The 22500-nt window shown below is 44.4% G+C and overlaps 1 protein-coding gene across 1 annotated transcript in view; it reads right to left on the minus strand.

The window, feature by feature from the left end:
• Positions 1-22500, minus strand: part of LOC134460642 (low-density lipoprotein receptor-related protein 1B-like) — a 573784-nt gene that overhangs the window by 323257 nt on the left and 228027 nt on the right. Inside the window, exons 4-5 of the mRNA XM_063212999.1 lie at positions 6955-7074; positions 491-619 (exon numbers count right to left, since the gene is read on the minus strand). Of these exons, the coding sequence (XP_063069069.1) occupies positions 491-619; positions 6955-7074 (249 nt within the window). The remainder of the gene's footprint in view (positions 1-490; positions 620-6954; positions 7075-22500) is intronic.

Below are 22500 nucleotides of genomic sequence, written 5' to 3' on the forward strand. Positions count from 1 at the left end.
ATCTCAAGTCTGGCGCCCACTTATTGAGAGCTGCTTCCAAGTTATCAAGAAAAAAAATCTAGGCCTATTTCAACTTACCAAAAGGTTGTTACAGAAAACTACTGTATATCGAAGGCAAGGACTTTGCCTATATTGTCTATACATTCATAATTAACTTTAATAGCAACAAGAAGAGACTGCAAACTGAATTGGCGGAAGGGAGAGCAGAGCAGTAGTTTATTTAGAATGTGATCACTGTGAAATAACAGAAAGTGATACTTTCTGTCAAGCTTGGATTCTTCACAGTAACCTTGCTAACACTTGCTAAGAAATCGCTGCCTGGCTAGTTTTGATAGTGAATTTGTGAATCAATTAAGTTGCCATGTGGCATTATGGACTGAATACAGTAGGCAAATTAATTGCAGTATTATTCCAAGTGCATGTGCTCTATTTTGTGTGCATTCTGGTAACGTCCCCTGACAGGCACGCATGTACGCACACACATACTTACCGTGTTTGGCTGTGCAGGACCTGCTGTCTGCCTGCAGGGCGTAGCCGTCTGAGCAGCCACATCTGTAGGAGCCGTAGGTGTTGGTACAGGACTGACTACACGACCCGTACACCGCACACTCATCATGATCTGGATAGAGAGAGAGAGAGAGGGCGGGGGAGGGGGGTAGAAGGATGTGGGGGCAGAGAGAGAGAGAAGAGAGAGGGAGAGAGAGAGAGGTGAGAAAGAGAGAGAAATGGAGAGACAGAGGGAGAAGAGAGAGGTGTGGATGGAGGAAGAGAAGGGGAGGACAGAGAGGGTGGGGATGGAGAAAGAAATAAAAGGGGGGAATGAGAGAGAGAGAGAGACAGAGAGAGAGACAGAGAGAAGAGAGAGGGAAAAAAGAGAAATGGAGAGACACAGAGGGAGACAGGGAGAGGAGAGAGGTGTGGATGGGGGGAGAGAGGGGGAGGACAGAGAAAATGTGGGATGGAGGGGGGCAGGGAGAGAAGAAAGGTGTGGATGGAGGGAGAGAGAGAGAGTGTGTGAGAGAGAGAGACAGACAGAAAGAGGATGGAGGAAGGTAAGTAGAGAGAGAGAGAAAGAGAGGACGGGAGAGAGACACCATGACAAAGAGAGACAAAGTGAAAGAGTGAGAATTGTGAGAAATAGACAGATCAAGCGAGAGAATGGAAGCAAAAGTGGTTGAGAGAGAGCCAGATCGAGAGAGAAGAGACAGAAAGAGGGTGAGCGGTTGAAAGCAAAGTATGGTGAAGCAAGGAAAAGCAGAGGAAATGAGAGGAGAGGAGTGGAGAGTGGAGAGAGGAGAGAGTTAGAGAGTCATTTGACAAATTAGGTGTGCTCACATGGCGACCCAAATACATAAAGCCCAGTATTAATGTGTCCTGGAGGAGTACGCATGCAGCCCAGCGTGACTCTCTTTGACCTGGATGTGTTCACCTCCACACACCCCTCCTCCACCTCCTTCACCTCCAACACCCCCTTCCTCCACCTCCTCCACCTCCAACACCCCCCTCCTCCACCTCCATCACCCCCTTCCTCCACCTCCTCCACCTCCATCACCCCCCTCCTCCACTCCATCACCCCCTTCCTCCACCTCCTCCACCTCCATCACCCCCTCCTCCACCTCCAATACCCCTTCCTCCACCTCCACAACCCCCCTCCTCCACCTCCAACACCCCCCCCCTCCACCTCCAACACCCCCTTCCTCCACCTCTACCACCACCACATTCATTACCCTCAACACCCGCTAATGTAGCTGCTCCAAACTAGCCTGATTATCATCGACTTTCAAATCTCTTCAAGACTTGGTCTGACCAAGAGCACAACAATTAGCGTTTCCCAAACAGCATGGTTGACCTGTCTTGCTTGGCTTGCTACTGGTTGTTTGCTTCCCGACAAAGTGGGAGGAGTTCCCGATTTTTCCAGAGCTCAGGAATTATATTTGTATTGCTCCTGGCCTGACTAGTGTTGCGTCACTACACAGTAAAAAATGCAGTGTTAATTCAACACTTAGAGAGTGCTTTGGGACCAAATAAACTCTAGAAGGTGTTAAATCGACTCTGTTAGTGTTGCATTAACACTGCAGTTTTTACTGTGTAGGAGGGCGTGGCGTGGCTAGCTCCAAACAGTATCACGCTTATATTAAATGACAACAAAGTACCTTACGTAGTGTGTACAGTGAGTTAGGTAAAGGGTATTGATTACAGTTTCTGAAGCAATGCGATCTTAGATCCGTTCCTCAAAGTCAATTCAGATGTGGATAAGATGGGATTCGAACCGGCAACCTCAGATTCCAAGACAAACTCCACGACTTCATCACGTTTCATGCGCTTCACCTACACTACTTACACAACCCCAACCCCAACCCCTACACTACCCCAAAGCCAACCCACCACCCACCACCCACCACACCCCACGCCTCACCTCCAAATTTAACAACACACTCTGTTAATATCTGCAAAACTTGTGTCACCTTTATCCTTGCCATGAAACCCATGTTTACTTTCCCCTTCCGGAGCAAGGTCTGGGTTGTGGAGTAGGATAACCTAATGTTGGCGTGTGGGTTTCTCCACAAATGAAAGAATTTAGAAAACCCAGTGGCGATACTGTATGACCACCTCTCACCTCCAGCCTCCACCTCTTAGAAAACCCAGTGGCGATATGACTGCATCTCTCACCTCCCACCTCCACCTCTTAGAAAACCCAGTGGCGATATTGTGACCACCTCTCATCTCTCACCTCCCACCTCCACCTCTGCCTGGTGCATGGAGCCTGAACGAGGTCAGACCCAGATTATGACTATGTATGTGTGTCTACAGTTTGTGTCCACAGCCCTGCGGCTACTGATGCTACCAATTATACTGCACTTTAATACACACTCTGCTCTGACAGCCTCTCTGTTTCTCCTGCCCTTCCTCTACTCCTCTGTCCTCTCCCTCTCTGCATCTCTCCATCCCACATTTTCTGTTCTTCCCCTCCCTCTGTCTCCCTCCATGTACCATCCACACCTCTAATTCTCTCTCTATTTCTCTCTATTTCTCTCTATTTCTCTCTATTTCTCTCTCTCTCTCTCTCTCTCTCTCTCTCACTAGCTCTCCTGTGTGTTTGCGTATATATGTCCCACCAACAGCCCACCAACATCCCATATAGGACGAAAGGGGTGTGTGCGTGCGTGTGCGTGTGTGCCTGTGTGTGTACGCGCGTGCACAAAGTACATGCCTGTCTGTGTGCAAGCCTGCCTGTGTGCATGTGCTAGTTTGTAGCACAGCATTAGGTACAGGTATTATATATTACAATGTACGGTCTAGAAAAGCATTAGCATTACTCTCTCAGAAATATACCTGGTACACGTAAGGTAGACTGATGCGTGCTGTTTAAATGTAGGATCAGGCCCATTCGTCCTCAAAGTACAGCGTTTACTGCTGTCTGCAGCCGAGTTGAGGCCAGGTGTACTGTCTGATGTGAGGTGAGGCTTTTTGCTGCTTTGTTTAGCAAACCACTGACCCAAATTTCTCAGCATGTGTGGCTGCTGTGAGTATGTCACAGGCCTATGTGCAGCTAAGCAATAAGGGCAGGGCATGGGCACCAGGGAAGCCAACGGGGACAGTTGTCCTGGGCCCAGGGAAAGAGGGGGGCAAAAATGGATTTTCATTACATTATATGTATTGAATGGGGGGCCCTTTCAGATTAATTTGTCCTGGTCTTAGCCAAAGCTGTTAGTGGTCCTGTGGGTACACATGCCCGTAACTGCAAACTGATGAACGCGGACCGCGGATACAGATAAAAGACCAAAACAATGTTGCATCCCTAGTTTCTGTACGCAGGTGTGTACGCAGGTGTGTGTGTGTATTTGTGGTTTGTGTGTGTATACAGTCCCAGGAAAAAGTTTGTACACCCTTTGAAATTTCTTACCTTTCTGTCAAAATTGGCCATAAAACATGGTCTGATCTTTCCGGAAATCACAAGAAGGAAGAACCAGAGTCTGCTTTAACTAATTCAACCCAAACATTTACAAGTTTTCATATTTTCAATGGCCATAAGATGTAAACATTCACAGGACAGCAAGGCATAAGTAAGTACACCCTTGCATTCAATAGGTTTTAACCCTCAGTTAGTCGTAATAACCTCAACCAGATGTTTCCTGTAGTTGCAGATCAGATTAACAAAACAATCTGGATGTATCTGGTCTCCCTCTTCTTTAGAAAACTGCCTCTCGTCAGCAAGGTTTGTGGGATGTCTGGAGTGCATCGCTTTCTTGACTTCATGCCATATAATCTCAATTGTTTTTTGTCAGGTCCTTGACTGGGCTATTCCAGAATGTGTATTTCATTATTATGAAGCAATTCTAAAGTCGATTTTCTTCTAAAGTATGGGTTGTTGTCACATTTCAGCACCCATCCTCTTGTGTGCTTCAACTGTGTGACAGATTACCTCACTTTTTTCTGTAAAATATCTCGATAAACTTCTGAGTTCATTGTTCCACTGATAATAGCAAACTGAAAAGGGCCTGAGGCAGCAAGGTATCCACATATAATGATGCTCTCGCCACCATACTCAAAAGTGGAGATGATGTTTTGGTGAAGGTGTGGTTGTCCAGTTCTCCTCCAAACATGATATTGTGTGTTCCCCTGAACAATTAAACTTTGGTTTCAACGTTGGTCTACAGCATGCTTGTCCAAACTAAGGCCCGCGGGCCAACTCCGGCCCGCGAGCCCGTTTTTGTTGGCCCGCGGCAGATTTTTAAAATGTGATTGAACATGGCCCGCACATTACATTTGACCTACATTGTAACTCTGTTGCAATTCTGAGTTTGAACACCAAGTGGCGCCACCCGCTAAGACTTCTCCACTTCCACCTGGCTAGTTGTTTCTTGTTTGTTATGGTAGTAGTTCTATCAGATAAACAAGGGGATAATGATGGTTGCTAATAAGTTGCTGCATCCAAAGGAAATATTTTGGCTTGACCACAAATGAGCAATGCCTTCTAACAAACACAGATGAACTAGTTTGCAAAATCCTATACATGGGAACCCAGACCTGTTCACGCTGAGTTCAGGATAACAGGCATGATGCTAAGATATTTTTCAAGTTTCAATTGGGGGCGGGGTAGTTTGGGTACTTTTTCATCACCTTGTTAAAATAAGATGTAATCGGCGGTTTGGTAGTAACGATATTATGGCATTGTTATGTTAGCGCCGTCCGTCACCAAATAATAGTCATGAGACAGTTACGGCAACAGCTGCTTATAAACACTCCAAACTTAATTAGCGGTTAGCGTTAGCGATTGCTTAGCACTTTTATTTGTAACTTAAACCCACAGTTGGAATAGTACCATGCTGTCCTGTAAGCACATTTCGCACAAGTGACATTATTTTTTGATTGCTTTGTGAATCCATCCTGTAAAATTGCCTCTTTGGCTGTAGCAAGTTAGCTAAACATGCTAGGTTACGACAGAACTAGCTCATTTAAACTGAGGGAGGCACAGAGAGAAGAGCTGCCTTTTTGTTTTCATCCCTGCCTGCGTGCGTCTGAGAGAGAGGCACTTGATCTGATTGGATCAGCGCGAGTTTCACATTAACCCATGAAGTGCCGGGGAACAGCAAGTAGTGGCTATAATAAGAATTAAATACAAATGAAACAGCCTACAAACATGCATTGATTGATTGTAGGCAATAATAAAATATCAATTTAATAATAATTAATAACAATTAATAATAAGCTTAATTGTTAACCGTGTACATGTGGATAATTCATACACTGACACAATAATATTGATGCAATTTGTGTTACCTTTTCTTACATTGCCTCTTGAAAATATTGGAAATAGCCTAAAAATCATGGCTACCAGACAGCTTTTGTCTCCCTTGTGTATTTGGTACCTTACCGGTCATCACACAATAGGCTATGTCACCGCTAAAGTGCGGCCCGGCCCCTTGTTCATTTTCCTGTATTCGGCCCTCACTAAAAAAAGTTTGGACACCCCTGGTCTACAGAATATTTTGCAGTAATTCTATGAAGCATATAAATGCTTTTTCGCAAACCTCAAAGGTGCAGCAATATTTTTTTGGACAGAAACCCCATTCATTTTAGATTGGCATAATGAATCCCATTTTTAGCTATTCTTGGTTACATCTCCTCTTCTGAGTATGGTGGCGGGATCATCATTATATGCGGCTACCTTGCTGCCTCAGACCCTTGACAGTTTGCTATTATCAGTGGAACAATGAACTCAAGTTTATTGTGATATTTTACAGAAAAAACCAGAGGAAGTCTGTCACACAGTTAAAGCACACAAGAGTATGGGTCCTGAAATGTGACAACAACCCATACTTTAGAAGCAAATTGACTTTGGAATGGCTTCATAATAATGAAATACACATTCTGAAATAGCCCAGTCAAAGCCCTGACAAAAAAACAGTTGAGATTATATGGCATGAAGTCAAGAAAGCTATGCACTCCAGACATGCCACAAACCTTGCTGACGAGAGGCAGTTCTGTAAAGAAGAGGGAGACAAGATACATCCAGATTGTTTTGTTAATCTGATCTGCAACTACAGGACAAGTCTGGTTGATGATATTGCAACTAACTGAGAGTTAAAACCTACTTAATGCAAGGGTGTACTTACTTATGCCCTGCTCTCCTGTGAATGTTATGGCCTTATGAAAAATAAAAATATGATAACATGTAAATGTTTGGGTGTAATTAATTAAAGCAGACTCTGATTGTTCCTTCTTGAGATTTCCGGGAAGATCAGACCATGTTTTATGGTCAATTTTGACAGAAATGTAAGACATTTCAAAGGGTGTACAAACTTTTTCCTGGGACTGTATGTGTGTGTGTACACTGTATATCTGTGTGTGTGTGTGTGTGTGTGTGTGTGTGTGTGTGTGTGTGTGTGTGTGTGTGTGTGTGTGTGTGTGTGTGTGTGTGTGTGTGTGTGTGTGTGTGTGTGTGTGAGATACCTCTACAGCTCTTGCCGTCGTCTCCGACCTCAAAGCCGTCTGCACAGAAGCAGAAGGTTCCGTTCCGCATCATGATGCAGCCATAGCGACAATGGAGCTCATGGCACGCCGACAACAACTCTAGAAGAAGTGGAAGAAGAAGAAGAAGAAGAAGAAGAAGAAGAGAGAGAGAAAAGAGAGAGAGAGAGAGAGAGAGAGAGAGAAGAGGAGAAGAGAGAGAGAGAGAGGGGGGGGGAGAGAGAGAGAGAGAGAGAGAGAGAGAGAAGAGAAGAGGAGAGAGAAAGAAGAGAGAGAGAGAGAGAGAGAGAGAGAGAGAGGGGGGGGGAGAGAGAGAGAAGAGAGAGAGAGAAGAGAGAGAGAGAGAGAGAGAGGGGAGAGAGAGAGCGAGAGAGAGAGAGAGAGAGAGAGAGAGAGAGAGAGAGAGAGAGAGAGAGAGAGAGAGAGGAAGAAGAGGAGAGAGAGAGGGAGAGAGAGAGAGAGAGAGAGAGAGAAGAGAGAGAGAGAGAGAGGGGGGGAGTGGTAAGAATTTAAATTACATCTTAAAAACATTTAAATTACATCTTAAAAACACACAGCCAAGTGAACATTTTTGGGATAAAGTGATGGATGGCGATTGGGAGGGGGATGGTGACAAAAGAGAGAGAGAGAGAGAGAGAGAGAGAGAGAGAGAGAGAGAGAGAGAGAGAGAGAGAGAGAGAGAGAGAGAGAGAGAGAGAGAGAGAGAGAGAGAGAGAGTGAGTCAGTTCTGCGCCGCTAATTATGAGGGGCCCCTTTAAGTCAAACGTGCCCGGTACCTATTTCTCTAATTATGAGGGGCCCCTTTAAGCCAAACGTGCCCGGTACCTATTTCTCTAATTATGAGGGGCCCCTTTAAGCCAAACGTGCCCGGGCCCTATTTCTCTAATTATGAGGGGCCCCTTTAAGCCAAACGTGCCCGGGCCCTATTTCTCTAATTATGAGGGGCCCCTTTAAGCCAAACGTGCCCGGTAACTATTTCTCTAATTATGAGGGGCCCCTTTAAGCCAAACGTGCCCGGTACCTATTTCTCTAATTATGAGGGGCCCCTTTAAGTCAAACGTGCCCGGTACCTATTTCTCTAATTATGAGGGGCCCCTTTAAGCCAAACGTGCCCGGTACCTATTTCTCTAATTATGAGGGGCCCCTTTAAGTCAAACGTGCCCGGTACCTATTTCTCTAATTATGAGGGGCCCCTTTAAGTCAAACGTGCCCGGTACCTATTTCTCTAATTATGAGGGGCCCCTTTAAGTCAAAACGTGCCCGGTACCTATTTCTCTAATTATGAGGGGCCCCTTTAAGTCAAACGTGCCCGGTACCTATTTCTCTAATTATGAGGGGCCCCTTTAAGTCAAACGTGCCCATTTCGGTCCCTATTTCTCTAATTATGAGGGGCCCCTTTAAGCCAAACGTGCCCGGGCCCTATTTCTCTAATTATGAGGGGCCCCTTTAAGCCAAACGTGCCCGGTACCTATTTCTCTAATTATGAGGGGCCCCTTTAAGCCAAACGTGCCCGGTCCCTATTTCTCTAATTATGAGGGGCCCCTTTAAGCCAAACGTGCCCGGGCCCTATTTCTCTAATTATGAGGGGCCCCTTTAAGCCAAACGTGCCCGGTACCTATTTCTCCCCCAGTGCAGCCCTGAATATGAGGAATAAAAGGTATGTGAAACACAAAAGGCAAGAGGATACATGAGGAGAGATTCAGGATGATGGACATATTATACCAAAAGTGAGTGAGTGAGTGAGTGAGTGAGTGAGTGAGTGAGTGAGTGAGTGAGTGAGTGAGTGAGTGAGTGAGTGAGTGAGTGAGTGAGTGAGTGAGTGACATGACAAGGAAAAAAGGCAAGAGAATGATAGATAGAGAGATTTACAGAGGTAAAGAGAAGAAGAGGTCAAAAGGTGTAGCTGCGGTGAGTAAATGGGTGAAAAGCAAGAAGCAGGAGGGAGGTCGGGGTGATAAAAGAGGAATGGGAAAGAGAAATGGAAAAAAGAGACATCCACCCCCATTCAATGTTCATGCTTCCAGTGTGAATAAGATGCAATTTCCCATGTCACCAGACGTGATCCGACAGCATGGATCTATGCAGGGTTCACAGAGAGGAGAGGATATTATAGCAGAATGATGATCAGTGGCGGAACAATTGCACACAGGGCCCCAATGCAAGACACTGATGGGGCCCCCATACAACCTCCCAAGGTTACAATAGGGACCCCACCACCAATACAAGAGGGCCCTGGGCCTTGAGGCAAATGCCCTGCTTGCTTCCCCCTTATAGCTCCACCCCTGATGCTGATATACATGCCCCCCAACAGGGCCCCTGTCAGCTTTTGCCAGCCCCGGCACAAAGTCATCTGAAAGGCCCCCTCAGACCACAAGTGGACCTTCCATTAGGCAAACCTAGGCAATTGCCTAGGGCCCCGACCAAATTTGCCCTCCATAGGGGCCCCAACTGTCAAGCCACTCTAGGTAAACACACAAAAAAACTGTCACTTATGTAAATTTATCAAATATTATGAGACACTAAAACGTTAAAATAGCACCAAAACACTGACTTTTATGTACGTATATAATCACTTTTGAGGGCTCAATGTTTTATATTTCGCCTAGGGCCCCAAAATGGGTAGATCCGCCCCTGCGTCAGACAATACATACAGTACAATGTAATTCTGGGCCCCCTCTCTTCCCGGCCCCTGGGACAACAGACCTCTTTGTCTCCCCCTCGCCATCTTCCCTGCCCCCCACAGTTAACAAATGAAAGTCATAAGGCAGCACAATGCGCCGCATAAACAGCCACAGCCACATTCAGTTGCTTTTGAAATGTCTTGCAGGCCTATGGTAGTATTATGCATTCAGATTCATTTCGTTCAGTATTACAAAATGTGGCACCAAACAGACGTTATGGGTTGCAAGAGCCGTTATCACCCTTCAGTCCAATTCAATAGGCTATATAAAAAATAATTTCTCTGCTGTGTATAGCAACAGAGAGCTGCACCACAGTTTCAGAACCACTGCCTCATGGGTTATAGAGGAAGGGAGCTCAAAAGAGACTTTGCACACACGGCTTACGGGTTCTAACCTTTGGAGTGCATTTAACACTGGAGCCAAGAAAGCTGTGAAAAAATAAATCAGACCAAAAAAAAACAAGCAAGCAAGAATGTATTGAGATTCTGCTGCGCTAGTGTTTGTGTTGGAAATAATTTAGGAGCGCGTGTAATAACCTGTCAGAATGGCATCATCATTTCTGTTGATTCACCACCAGATATCTAAAAGGTCAGGCTACTGAGGAGAGTAATCACAGCCTTCTGAAAATGCTTCCTTCCCTTTCTGCAGCGGGGGAGAGGGAGAATGGGGCGGAATAGACTGAGGAATGGACCTCGGAACACAGATCATGGACACAGAATGCTGATGGTGGCTGTGGTATTGGCTCATTCACAATCACCCGCTTGGCCTCGTCTAACCCCATAAAACTCCAAGAAGTTAACAGCAGGAAGCAAAAAAGCCTTAACAGACTATTGGCTAATGGCAAGAAACAAAAAAGCTCAGAAGTTTGGTAGTTGTTGGCTGCACCATCACAAGGCTTGCTTCATGCCTTACAGCCTTACAGTCTTTCAGTCTGTTGATTTGATCATGACCTGGTCAAATATATTGCCGCGGAAAATCATTCAACCATCTAATGGGAAGTAGCTGTAAACTTTACTTTTCATTTATTCTGGCATTTGGCTTTCAATTTGGCTAAGCCTTGATTTTAGCAGTTTCTGAATTTTCCGAAATGTTCAAAGAGAATTCCTGCCAATTTCAGCTTGCAGATGTATTGCTCATGCTAATCTTAACTTGTCAGTGCCCGACAATACTGCAATTTTTAGAACATACATGCAAATGTCAGCCCGAATGTTTTTGCTGTTTTACAAGGTGTCTGCTAAGGTTTCCTACATTTTGTGTTGGTTTGGATTATGTTAAGATGTTCTTACCACAAGATAGTTAATAGTTTCTCCGGCATCAGAGATAGGCCTACATACGCCCTGCTCAGGTTTACATGGTTGGCAGTATAGGTGTGCACAGATAGGGACGAGGTGGTGCTAAAGCACCTGCCCCCAAAATGTTTGTGCACGCCACTGGCTGACAGTGTTGCCAAGTCTCGGGAGAGAAATCAGTGACTGGCATCCTGAAAACAAGCCCACAATAAGCGACCAGGAAAAAAAAACGCAGGGTGGGTCATCAATTGCGTGTTTTGGCAGAGAAGATCTTTCTCTTTGCGAGCGTCTGTGTGGTAGCTAAAATCCATGTAAGTGACCAAGTCACCCAAAATGTCTGTGCACGCCACTGGTTGGCAGTGTTGCCAAGTCTCGGGAGAGAAATCAGTGACTGGCATCCTGAAAACAAGCCCAAAAGAAGCGACCAGGAAAAAAAAACGCAGGGTGGGTCATCAGTTGCGTGCTTTGGCAGAGAAGATCTTTCTCTTTGCGAGCGTCTAGCTAAAATCCATGCAAGTGACCCAGGCAGACACAGAGAGTGTTGTTGTAGGCCAGTGATTCTCAAACTTTTCCCGTCATTCCCCCCTTCGGAGGGTCTGGATGGTTCCGAGCCCCCCCGTCAAGCAACCACAGTACTCGCGCCGACTGATTTTATGATCGCTGCGTTGTGCAGAATCAAAGGAAAGGTGACTGGTGAGATAATACAAACAAGGACTGCAGTGGAATGCAGATGTGTGTTAATTTCCTATATGACAATTAATAATATAATGTTTATAGTTATGTATATAATGCTTAAACATATTGGCTTATTGGCGAGACAGGAAATCATTTCCTTGGGGGAAAAAAAAACAAAAACAGATGTTACACGCCCCCCCTGTGATGCCCCCGCGCCCCCCCAGGGGGGCTTACGCCCCACTTTGAGAAACACTGTTGTAGGCTAACTAGTAAGGATGATTCAGAAAAACAGAGTTGTCATTGACAAACATTAAGTTACAAACATCCACACACATTGTCATCACCGGCAGAGCAGAAGCAAACATCACGTCAAACCCTGAAAAGAATAAGCCCAAAAAACTGCAACTCACAAATTAACAAAATTTGAAAAAAAATTGAAAAAAATCTTGAGAATTTGCTTGCTAAGGCTCGCTTCAGCTGTTCTGTATGGTATATGGTATACATTACAAGTATTCCTTTCTAGTGCTGTTGACTGGACTGCAATCACAAAACAGCACTCTGACCTTTTCAATCGATCGCTACTTGAGTGTGTTAATGCCGTAAATAGAATCAAAACAACCCTTGAAAAGCAGGCCTTGTCGCAAGTCTTTAAAACTATGTCCTTTGAAAAAAAAAACTTGAGAATATCAATAAATGGAATAAAAACGACAAGGTGCATATGTCATGGCTGGATACACTGAAATATTGGTCTGCTCAACAAAGAACTTATCCTGCACCCATATAAATACAGCTACTGTGGGAACACTTGACACTCACAAAGAAAAAGGCAAGTGACAACTCTGACAAGGTGATCGAGTATGATGACACAAAGAGAGATGGAACTACACTTCATGAAGAGGAGGAAGAAAAACAGACAGGAAGAGGCATCAAGAGTTATAGCAAGCTTTCTCTCTCTAACTCTCTCTCTCTCTCTCTCTCTCTCTCTCTCTCTCTCTCTCTCTCTCTCTCTCTCTCTCTCTCTCTCTCTCTCTCTCTCTCTCTCTCTCTCTCTCTCTCTCTCTCTCTCTCTCTCTCTCTCTCTCTCTCTCTCTCTCTCTCCCCCCAATCCCCTTCCCCAGATGGGCTAATTACCCCTGGCCCTCTGAGGACCCGAATGGCCTTTGTGTTTCCGTGGTCAGCCATTATCTGCCGGCCGGTGAAGGTCTCCAAACCTCTAATTAAACAGCGCCAGAATTAAGATGCTGACCTGTACAGAAGCACTGGCCACTGGAGGTACACCAGGGGAGGTAAGATGAGAAGGCTTTAATAACCACGCTATGCAGTCACTAATGTTCATTAATTATTTTGACAGAATGCAGAATTTATAATAGTAAGATACAGTGTGTCTTCTGCCAGACTAAATCCAAAAAGAAAACCTGAGAGCACCAACATGTCTTCGCTCTGACTTTCAAAACTATGACAGACAGTCACTGTTCTAGAGCTTGCCTGAAGCTCTAGCTTGCCTGATGGCTCGGGGATATTAAGTGTCTGTCTTTCCACAGTGACAGCACTGGCTTCCCTACACTTCACCTGACTATGAAGCTTTTTTCCCATTTTTTAAAATTCATTTCTGAAAAATGAAAGAGGGGTGGGCTCCTGAGCTGACTCTGTGTGTGTGTGTGCGTGTGTGCGCGTGTGGCGTTGGTTGCTGTCATACACACCTCTGAAGTGTCTGTAAACACTGCAGAACACACCCCAACACATTCATCATTCACGCCAACGCATTCAATTTTAAACCTGATCCTTCTGAACAGGATAAATCCTCTTTAATAGGATTTGATTCCACCAGATTGTATCCACACACCCACAACCACAGACCAAGGATTTGACAGATGATTCAAGCCAGACTGTATAAACAGTGGAGCACAAAGGAAGATAGAAAAAGAGAGATATCCAAAAAGATTTGGAATGCTTGTCATTGTTTAAGCCATCCTTGGCCTTGAACTTGTCTTGGGGGATCGCAGTACTCTCAGACAGCTGAAGTGTCTGAACTTTTCAATCCTTATCATTCAAAAGACACCGCACACTGCTTACCGTTCTTTTTCTTATTTTATTTTTAGTAGCGAACAACGCGTTTCACCCAGTGCGTCATCAGGTTCGCTCTTTAAAGTAAGACAAAGAACAGTAAGCAGTGTGCAGTGTCTTTTGAATTTTGTTCATTGATCCTGTATATTCAGTTGAATTAATCAGAGCTATGCGAATGGCCTTCACTTGTTTAACTCTTACAAAGTGTTAGTGAGCTGGCTTTAAGGTATGAATGACATTCTCTGCCGCAAACAACCAAAACGCACTGACCAGGCCTAATGACAGAGGAACAATAAGAAGTCACTTAAAAGTAAGAAAAAGGCAGTGTTGTGACAATCAATTTGAAGTTGTGGAGACAGTGTCAGTCAGCTTTCGCTGACATAACTTTGACATACAGTAGCTGGGTTATGTTTGAATAATGAAAAGGCAACATTTGAGAAGCTCAAAATACAATGCTGTCCTGCTACCCTGAATTGCCTTGACTTGGAAAGATGAAACCTTATATCACCAAGGTGTCTCTGGACCATGAGAGTCTAGCACTTCAAAATAAAGAACCCAGATAAAGAGCTGTGTGCACAGAGGCATTTGTGAACATGAATATCCACAAGCAGTTTTTTAAAATGTATGTGTATGGTTATGTAAAGGTGTACGCACTGTACCCCAGGGCCGGCCCAAGCCTTTATGGGGCCCTAAGCAAAATTTAATCCGGGGGCCCCCCATACCACCACCTACTCAGCATCAGATGCTTCATAAGCTTCATTTACATGCACGAGTGAGGGTTGCGAACTAAGGACATTGGTAGGCTGTCTGTAGATCGTGTACACATCATGCACTGCACTTCTTGGAGAAAAAAAGCCATTTAGGGGTTTTACAATGAAAAGGAGTACATGAAAATGGAGTTGGCTCCTGTTTCCATTGTGGCAGTAAGGGGTGCATGAGGCAGAACTAGGGAAATGGTGTAGATTTGGCTTCTACATGGAACTATGCTGCTCATGGGGGGCCCCTGGTGATGTGGGGGCCCTAAGGCAAGGCAAGGCAAGGCAAGTTTATTTATATAGCGCATTTCATACACAGGTGCAACTCAATGTGCTTCACAAAGTTAACAAATGTAAATGAAAGGAAACAGGGAAGAAAGAAGGAAATGAATTAGAGTCAAAAAGCATTTAAAAACATTAAGATAAAACATAAGGTAAAAATAATAATAAAATAAAATAAAATGAAACAAATTAAATAAAAAAATAAAAATAATAAGAATAAGTAATTTAAGCTAGGGGAAAGCATCTGAGAACAGCTTTGTCTTGAGTCTAGATTTAAAGCTATCAATAGTGGGTGCATTTTTTATGTCATCTGGAAGCTGGTTCCAAAGCTTTGAAGCATAGAAGCTAAAGGCTGCCTCTCCACACTTTGTTTTGACTTTTGGAATCACCAGCAAATTCTTCTCCGTTGACCTTAGTGACTTAGTTGGTGCATACAGCTGAAACATATCCAGTAGATATGTGGGTCCCATTCCATTTAGTGATTTAAACACAAGTAGCATAGCCTTAAAATCAATTCTGTAGCTTACTGGGAGCCAATGCAGCGATCTTAAAATTGGAGTAATGTGGTCGAACTTCCTTGTCTTTGTAAGAACCCTTGCAGCTGCGTTTTGTACAAGTTGAAGCTGTTTAATGGTTTTATTGGGGAGGCCAGTAAAAAGACTGTTACAGTAATCAACTTTACTAGAAATAAAGGCATGTATTAGCTTCTCCAGATCATGTTTAGACATCAGGCCCCTAAATTTAGAGACGTTTTTTATGTGATAAAATGCAGACTTAGTAATAGCTTTCATGTGACTGTTGAAGTTTAGGTCACTGTCAATGAGGACCCCAAGATTTTTAACTGTTTCCCTTGCTTTCAGTCCCTTCGTTTCAAGGATAGCAGCAATCTTTTGTCTCTCCTCTCTTTTCCCAAATATAATTACTTCAGTTTTATCTGTGTTCAGCTGGAGGAAATTGTGAGACATCCATTTGTTAATTTGGTCCATGCAACGATAGAGTGATTCAAGGGGGGTATAGTCATTTGGGGACATAGATAAGTAGAGCTGGGTATCATCCGCATAGCTATGGTAATTTATGGAGTTATTCTCGATAATGTGTCCCAGTGGCAACATATACAGATTGAACAGTAGTGGTCCCAGAATGGAGCCCTGGGGGACCCCACAATCCAGAGACATTGGTGATGAAGTATGTCTTCCAATGGCGACAAAAAAACTTCTTTGTTGTAAGTACGATTTTAACCAGTCGATCACTATGCCCGTAAAGCCAACCCAGTGTTCCAATCTATGTAGTAGTATAGAATGATTAACTGTATCGAAAGCAGCACTCAAATCAAGAAGTACCAAGACGGATGATTTGCCAGCATCAGAATTCAATCTTATGTCATTCATAACTTTAATAAGAGCTGTTTCAGTGCTGTGGTAGGCACGGAAACCTGATTGAAACTTATCAAAATAGCTATTAGAGATTAGAAAAGCAGTTAATTGGTTAAAAACAATTTTCTCTATTATTTTACCCATGAATGGTAGATTGGATATGGGCCTATAGTTGTTTAGTACCAGTGCATCCAGGTTGTTCTTTTTCAGTAAGGGTTTCACAACTGCTTCTTTCAGACAGCCTGGGAATATGCCTGTTTGTAGTGAGGTGTTGATGATCTGAAGTACATCTGATGATATTAGATTTAAGATGGATTTGAAGAAGGCTGTTGGTAAAATATCTAAGTCAGATGTAGAGGAGCCAAGACTTTGTACCGTTCTATTAAGAATGTCCACATCAACTAAATGAAAATTTCTCATGAGGTTAGGATTTAACTTCACCATAGCAAGCTGGTCTGAATCTTGGGTCGGTTGCACATGTGTGAGTATGTTTGCACGTATTTTTTCAATCTTTCCTTTGAAAAAGGATGCGAACTCATTGCATTTGCTGACTGAGAGGAACTCAGAGGGCATTAGATTTGGGGGCCTTGCTAGCTTTTCCACAGTGCCAAACAGGACACGTGCATTATTAATATTTCTGTTAATTATGTCAGAGAAAAAAGATTGTCTAGCTTTAGAAATTTCTTGGTTGTATTTCGAGAGTGTGTGTTTATAGATTTGGTAGTGGACTTCAAGTTTGGATTTACGCCACTGTCTTTCAGCCCTCCTGCATTCTTGCTTTAGCAATATAACTGTGGGATTCTTTCTCCAAGGTGCTTTTTCACGTCCCACTGTTTTGATTTTTTCGGGGGCAATAACATCCATAATACGGGTCATCCTTGAATTAAAATTAACCATGAGATCATCTGCACTCTCTGAGGTTTGACTTTGGATCTCTGAAAGTGCTTGCTGAAAGAGTGAGGCTGTCTCACAGTTGATTATACGTTTTTTGACTGTAACAGATTCCCTTTGAACATGAGGGTACATAGAAACATCAGAAAAAATGCAGTAATGGTCAGAAAAGCCATAGTCTTTGACACTAGCACAAGCATTAAGGCCTTTTGTTATTATTAGGTCTAAAGTGTGACCTTGGTTGTGTGTTGGTCCTGTTACATGCTGTGTGAGGCTAAAAATGTCAATAAGACTTAAAAATTCCTTAGCATAGACATTCTCTAAGTCGTCCACGTAAAAATTAAAATCGCCTGCTATAAACAAGCTATCATAGTTCACACAAACATTCGACAACAGCTCACCAAATTCCTCTAAGAAGAGTGGTGCAGAAAGTCTTGGAGGTCTGTAAATAGTCAATAACAGTATGTCAGAAGAACATTTAAGAACTGCAGCTAAGTATTCAAAAAACGTAAATTCACCTAGTGTTGTCTTTTGACATTGAAACAGTGCCTTGAAAATAATTGCTATCCCCCCTCCCTGTTTATTCTGCCTTTCTGTACTAATGAAATTAAAGTGTGACGGAGTTGCTTCTATAAGTGTGATAGAGCTAGTGGATTTTTCCAGCCATGTTTCAGTTAAAAATAAAAAATCAAGGTTGTGGGTACAGATAAACTCATTGACAACAAAAGGCTTGTTCCTTAGAGATCTACTATTCTGTAAAGCTAATTTAGCATTGAGCATTGGAGGCATTTCCACTGTGGTAGTGAGTTTTTTTGGGACAAGTCTGAGATTTCCCATGCTTGCCGTCTTGGGGGAATGTATGCGTGTCCTCAAGAGACCTCGTTTTGTTGTTAGAACTGGAATAAGATTGTCCACGGGTCCCCTTATCTGCTTATTTTCAAAACAACTGTTACTATGTGGGTAGGGACCCAGTTGATATCAGACTGTGCTTTCAACCATGTCATCCTCACTGATACTACTGTACTCCAGAGCACAGACAGGTGGTTGTGGGGCCTTGCCTTTTTTGGGTGCAGTCATGGATGGAAGTATCCTTTTAGATTTTGGGGTAGAATGAGGTTGACCTTGAGAAATATCCGCATAGGAGGCTTGGTAGGAATGTCTGGGGGTAGAAAAGGTAGATCTGGCATAGGGGAGTAGTCTCGCCATAGTTTCTGGAAATCTCAGTCTGGGAGATGAAGATGGTGTTTCGTCGTTCCGGGAAGGTTGTGATTCCATTGGTGATTGCATTTTGTCGCCGTTGCCAGGGCTTGCTGGTGGCTGCGTTTCGCCACATCTGGGGGGTGAGTTTGGTTTTGAGGAAACCACATTTCCTATTTCCTGTGTGGACAGTCGCTTTTTTGGCAGACCTGGGAGGTGGAATTGGTGATGCCAATGGCATTTTGCCAGTCCGACAAGGAGGTGAACACTTGATCTCCGGCGAGCGGCTTGCTGCCAGTTTCTGTGACAGATCTTCCAGCTGTTCCGAAAGCTGGTTCAGTTTGTGGCGAGTTCTGTGTGTTCCGTTGTTTTCCACTTGAGCAGAGAGGGACTTGGCTACGTCATCTGTGTGTGTGCTTTCGCCAGTCTGTGGCTCAGTTTGCCCTAAGCCATCACATAGTTTGCTTATGCCCTGGGCCGGCCCTGCTGTACTCAAATATAGAACACAACTCTTTCACAAATTACACACCAGCACGTTTTAGTCCAGAGCTGATGGAATATCATTTCTTCCTCATGAATTCCATAATAACCTTTATAAATAAACATAAAGGTCCCCAAAGTCCCCAAAGTCCCCAAAGGATCCCATGGTGCCCCTGAACACTACATCTCCAAGTGTGGCATTTGCCTCTGGGCCCAGGGCCCTTCAGTATTGGTGTTGGGGGCCCTATTGTGACCATTGGCAGGCCATATTGGGGGGCCCAATCAGTGTTTTGCCCTGGGGCCCTGTGTACAATTGTTCCGCCACTGCTCCTACCATCTCATTATCGTATTCAAATGAGCCTGCTGACTGGTTGCTATAATTCTCACAGAAACAACCTTTGGCAGCAGATAAGAACTGAACTGGGGCTGCTTATGATGGCTGGAATGGAGTCTGTATTAGGCCAATGCCACAGTCGAATGGATCACCACTCTGACTCAAAATAACTACTTTCAGCTCAGCTCCAACTACAAACACACATTCGTGTGCACGCACACACACACGCACGCACACATGCACGCACGCACGCACGCACGCACGCACGCACGCACGCACGCACGCACGCACGCACGCACGCACGCACGCACGCACGCACACACACACACGCACGCACGCACGCACGCACGCACGCACGCACGCACGCACGCACGCACGCACGCACGCACACACACACCACCACCACCACTAATGAAACGTTGTATATTACCCTCCACCACCTGTGCCCAATCGCCAATCCCCAAAGCACCCCATTATCGCCACCACAATCATCATCCAAAACAGAAATCACAGGCAACTTCACCTCGGCATCACCCCAGTGAACAATGAGTTTCTAACACAGCTCCTATTAAGGAAAACAAGATGCGTTTAAAACACATCTCCAATCCCATTACGGCACTATGAATTCAATAAATATGCAAATAAATCTGAATGTGCTCTCACTCGTTTTTTTTTTCACCCCCATTTGTTTCTCTCACTTTCTTTTCGTTTTTTTCTTTCTTTCCTTCCATCCTTTCGCCCTTTCACAGCAACAGGAAGCAAACAGGAAATCATTTCCGACAAATATTCATGGGTATTAATATCTGGGATGGGAGATCATTCTTATCGCTGTGGCGCCGCTCTTCCTGTTCTCGACTAGGCTAGCCCCTGAGGATAGCATAGCAAGTTGGTTTGTTTGTTTGAACTGAGCGTAATGAAAAGTTAATCAAGTGAGATAATTGAATGCTGTTGAGAGGGACACTGATGGGCGGAGAGTACATGTGTGACATTGCTTGTCAACACTCCCACATCAGTTACACTCAGAAGTCAACAGTGCTACGCTAGTGTTGATGTGTGAATATCTATGACCCTCATTTCATAGCTAAGTGTCAGGACAATGTACTAGCACTAAGTGACTTCTCCAGACATGGAAGTGGGAGAGACAAAGACTAGATTACCATGAAATGACATTAGTGGGTTGTTTACATGTTGTAATATCTGATGAAATATGGTGCAAGAGAGGAGTGGGCCAGACTCTGGGCACAAATATGTTAAATAGAGGACAGTTGTTATACCATGCAAAAAAAAGAAATGAAGCGTATGATTGTGTATGACTCTGAAATATGTTTCAGAGGTGCACTGTGTATTGTATGTATATCATCATGTTACATGCATTATAGGCCTACCATATGAATACAACAGCCTACTGTTATTAAAGTGTTGTAACATACTGGGAATCGGACCTTCATAGCAAGTGAGACTGTACAGAAAAATGCCAGGCTAAAACGTCAGGTTATGTCTCAGATAGACCTGTTTGGAGTTCACTTCTATGTTTTCACTTCAAAAATGAAGACTGTCATGATAGATCAAAGAGTTGTGATAGACAGGGTCTGATTCAGAGACAGAAATACACAAGAACGCACACATACAGTATAGATACACTCACGTGGACAGTCTCTCTCTCTCACGCACGCACGCACGCACGCATGCACGCACGCACGCACGCACGCACGCACGCACGCACGCATGCACGCGATGTGCCTCTGATGTGCCTCTGCACACACACACACACACACACACACACACACACACACACACACACACACACACACACACACACACACACACACACACACACACACACACACACACACACACACACACACACACACACACACACACACACACACACACACACACACACACACACACACACACACACACACACACACACACTTTTGTGGGGATCAGACGGAGGGGAAACAGGCTGTCAAAACAACAGAGTGGTGTGAGGCAACCACACTTCATCAGACTAATGTTACCATACGGCCTGAAGTGATCTTACCAGGGTATCAACACTCACATGGGGAGGGAGAGGGAGAGAGACAGAGACAGAGACAGAGAGAGAGAGAGAGAGAGAGAGAGAGAGAGAGAGAGAGAGAGAGAGAGAGAGAGAGAGAGAGAGAGAGAGACAGAGACAGACAGAGACAGAGAAACAGGCAGAGAAACAGATTGAGAAGAAGAAAAATAGAATTGAACTACAATTCTATCTCAGTAAAGGTTGCAGAGGCAATAAACACACACACACACATACACACACACACACACACACAGCAGACAATCCTGTGAATAAGAAGGACTATTTGTCGAATTTTCTGAAGGTGTCTCATTATACAAAGAACCTGCCTGCTGCTGCCAAAATTCCAAAGAAACATTCTCATTCTGTGTGGCGTTTTAAAACTACCCTGAGTTATGACTCCACCCTTGGCTTCATCCGCCCAGATACATAAATCAACATAATGAAAACAATAACGCTGAAATTGGAACTCAATTTGGCTTAATATTTGCCTAATGTTCTATTTCTCAAATATTTCAGCAAAATGCCTTTTTAGCACATTAGCAGTGACTTGTGAAGTGCAGTTGCTCCTACTCTAGTAGGCCACCCTACCGTCTCAAGGCAGCAAGATACAGTGTGCTGTATTGAAACACTTTGCAACATTAATGAATTATTTCACTAATGGTTGCGCATGGTAAATGCTTGCTAATAATAATTAATGTGTTTGCACACACGCGTACGCACGTACGCACGCACGCACATACACACACACACACACACACAGATACAAGCACACACACACAAATACACAGGCACACGCATGCATACACACACACACACAGTCATATTCGGCATAACAAAATCTATCAGGACCTGCTTTAACACAATTAGTAAATAAGAGATGGGGTGTGTGTTTGTGTGTGTGCGCGCAAGCGACCATGTACCACACACACACACACACACACACACACACACACACACACACACACACACACACACACACACACACACACACACACACACACACACACACACACACACACACACACACACACACACACACACACACACACACACACACACACACTCTAGCCAGTGCTGCAAGTTGTAGAAGGTGAGCTGTGATTGCTGGGTGCTCCATATGGCGACTCACTACCTCAAAGCCCCCCTGGGGTCCATTATGTTTATGCAGGCAGGGAGAAAATGCAGAGAGGTGAAGAGGAGGAAGAGGAGTAGAGGAGAGGAGAGGAGAGGAGAGGAGAGGACTGGAGAAGGGAGGAGGAGAGGAGAGGAGAATAGAGGAGAAGAGAAGAGAGGAGGGGGGAGGGGAGGGGAGGAGAGGAGAGTAGATGAGAGGAGAGGAGAGTATGAGGTGGGGAGGAGAGGAGAAGAGAGGATATGGAGAGGATGAGGTGGGAAGGAGAGGAGAGGAGAGAAGAGGAGAGGGGAAGAGAAGAGATGAGGAGAGGAGA

The sequence above is a fragment of the Engraulis encrasicolus genome, chromosome 13 (genome assembly GCF_034702125.1).
Source record: "Engraulis encrasicolus isolate BLACKSEA-1 chromosome 13, IST_EnEncr_1.0, whole genome shotgun sequence".
NCBI lineage: Eukaryota > Metazoa > Chordata > Actinopteri > Clupeiformes > Engraulidae > Engraulis > Engraulis encrasicolus.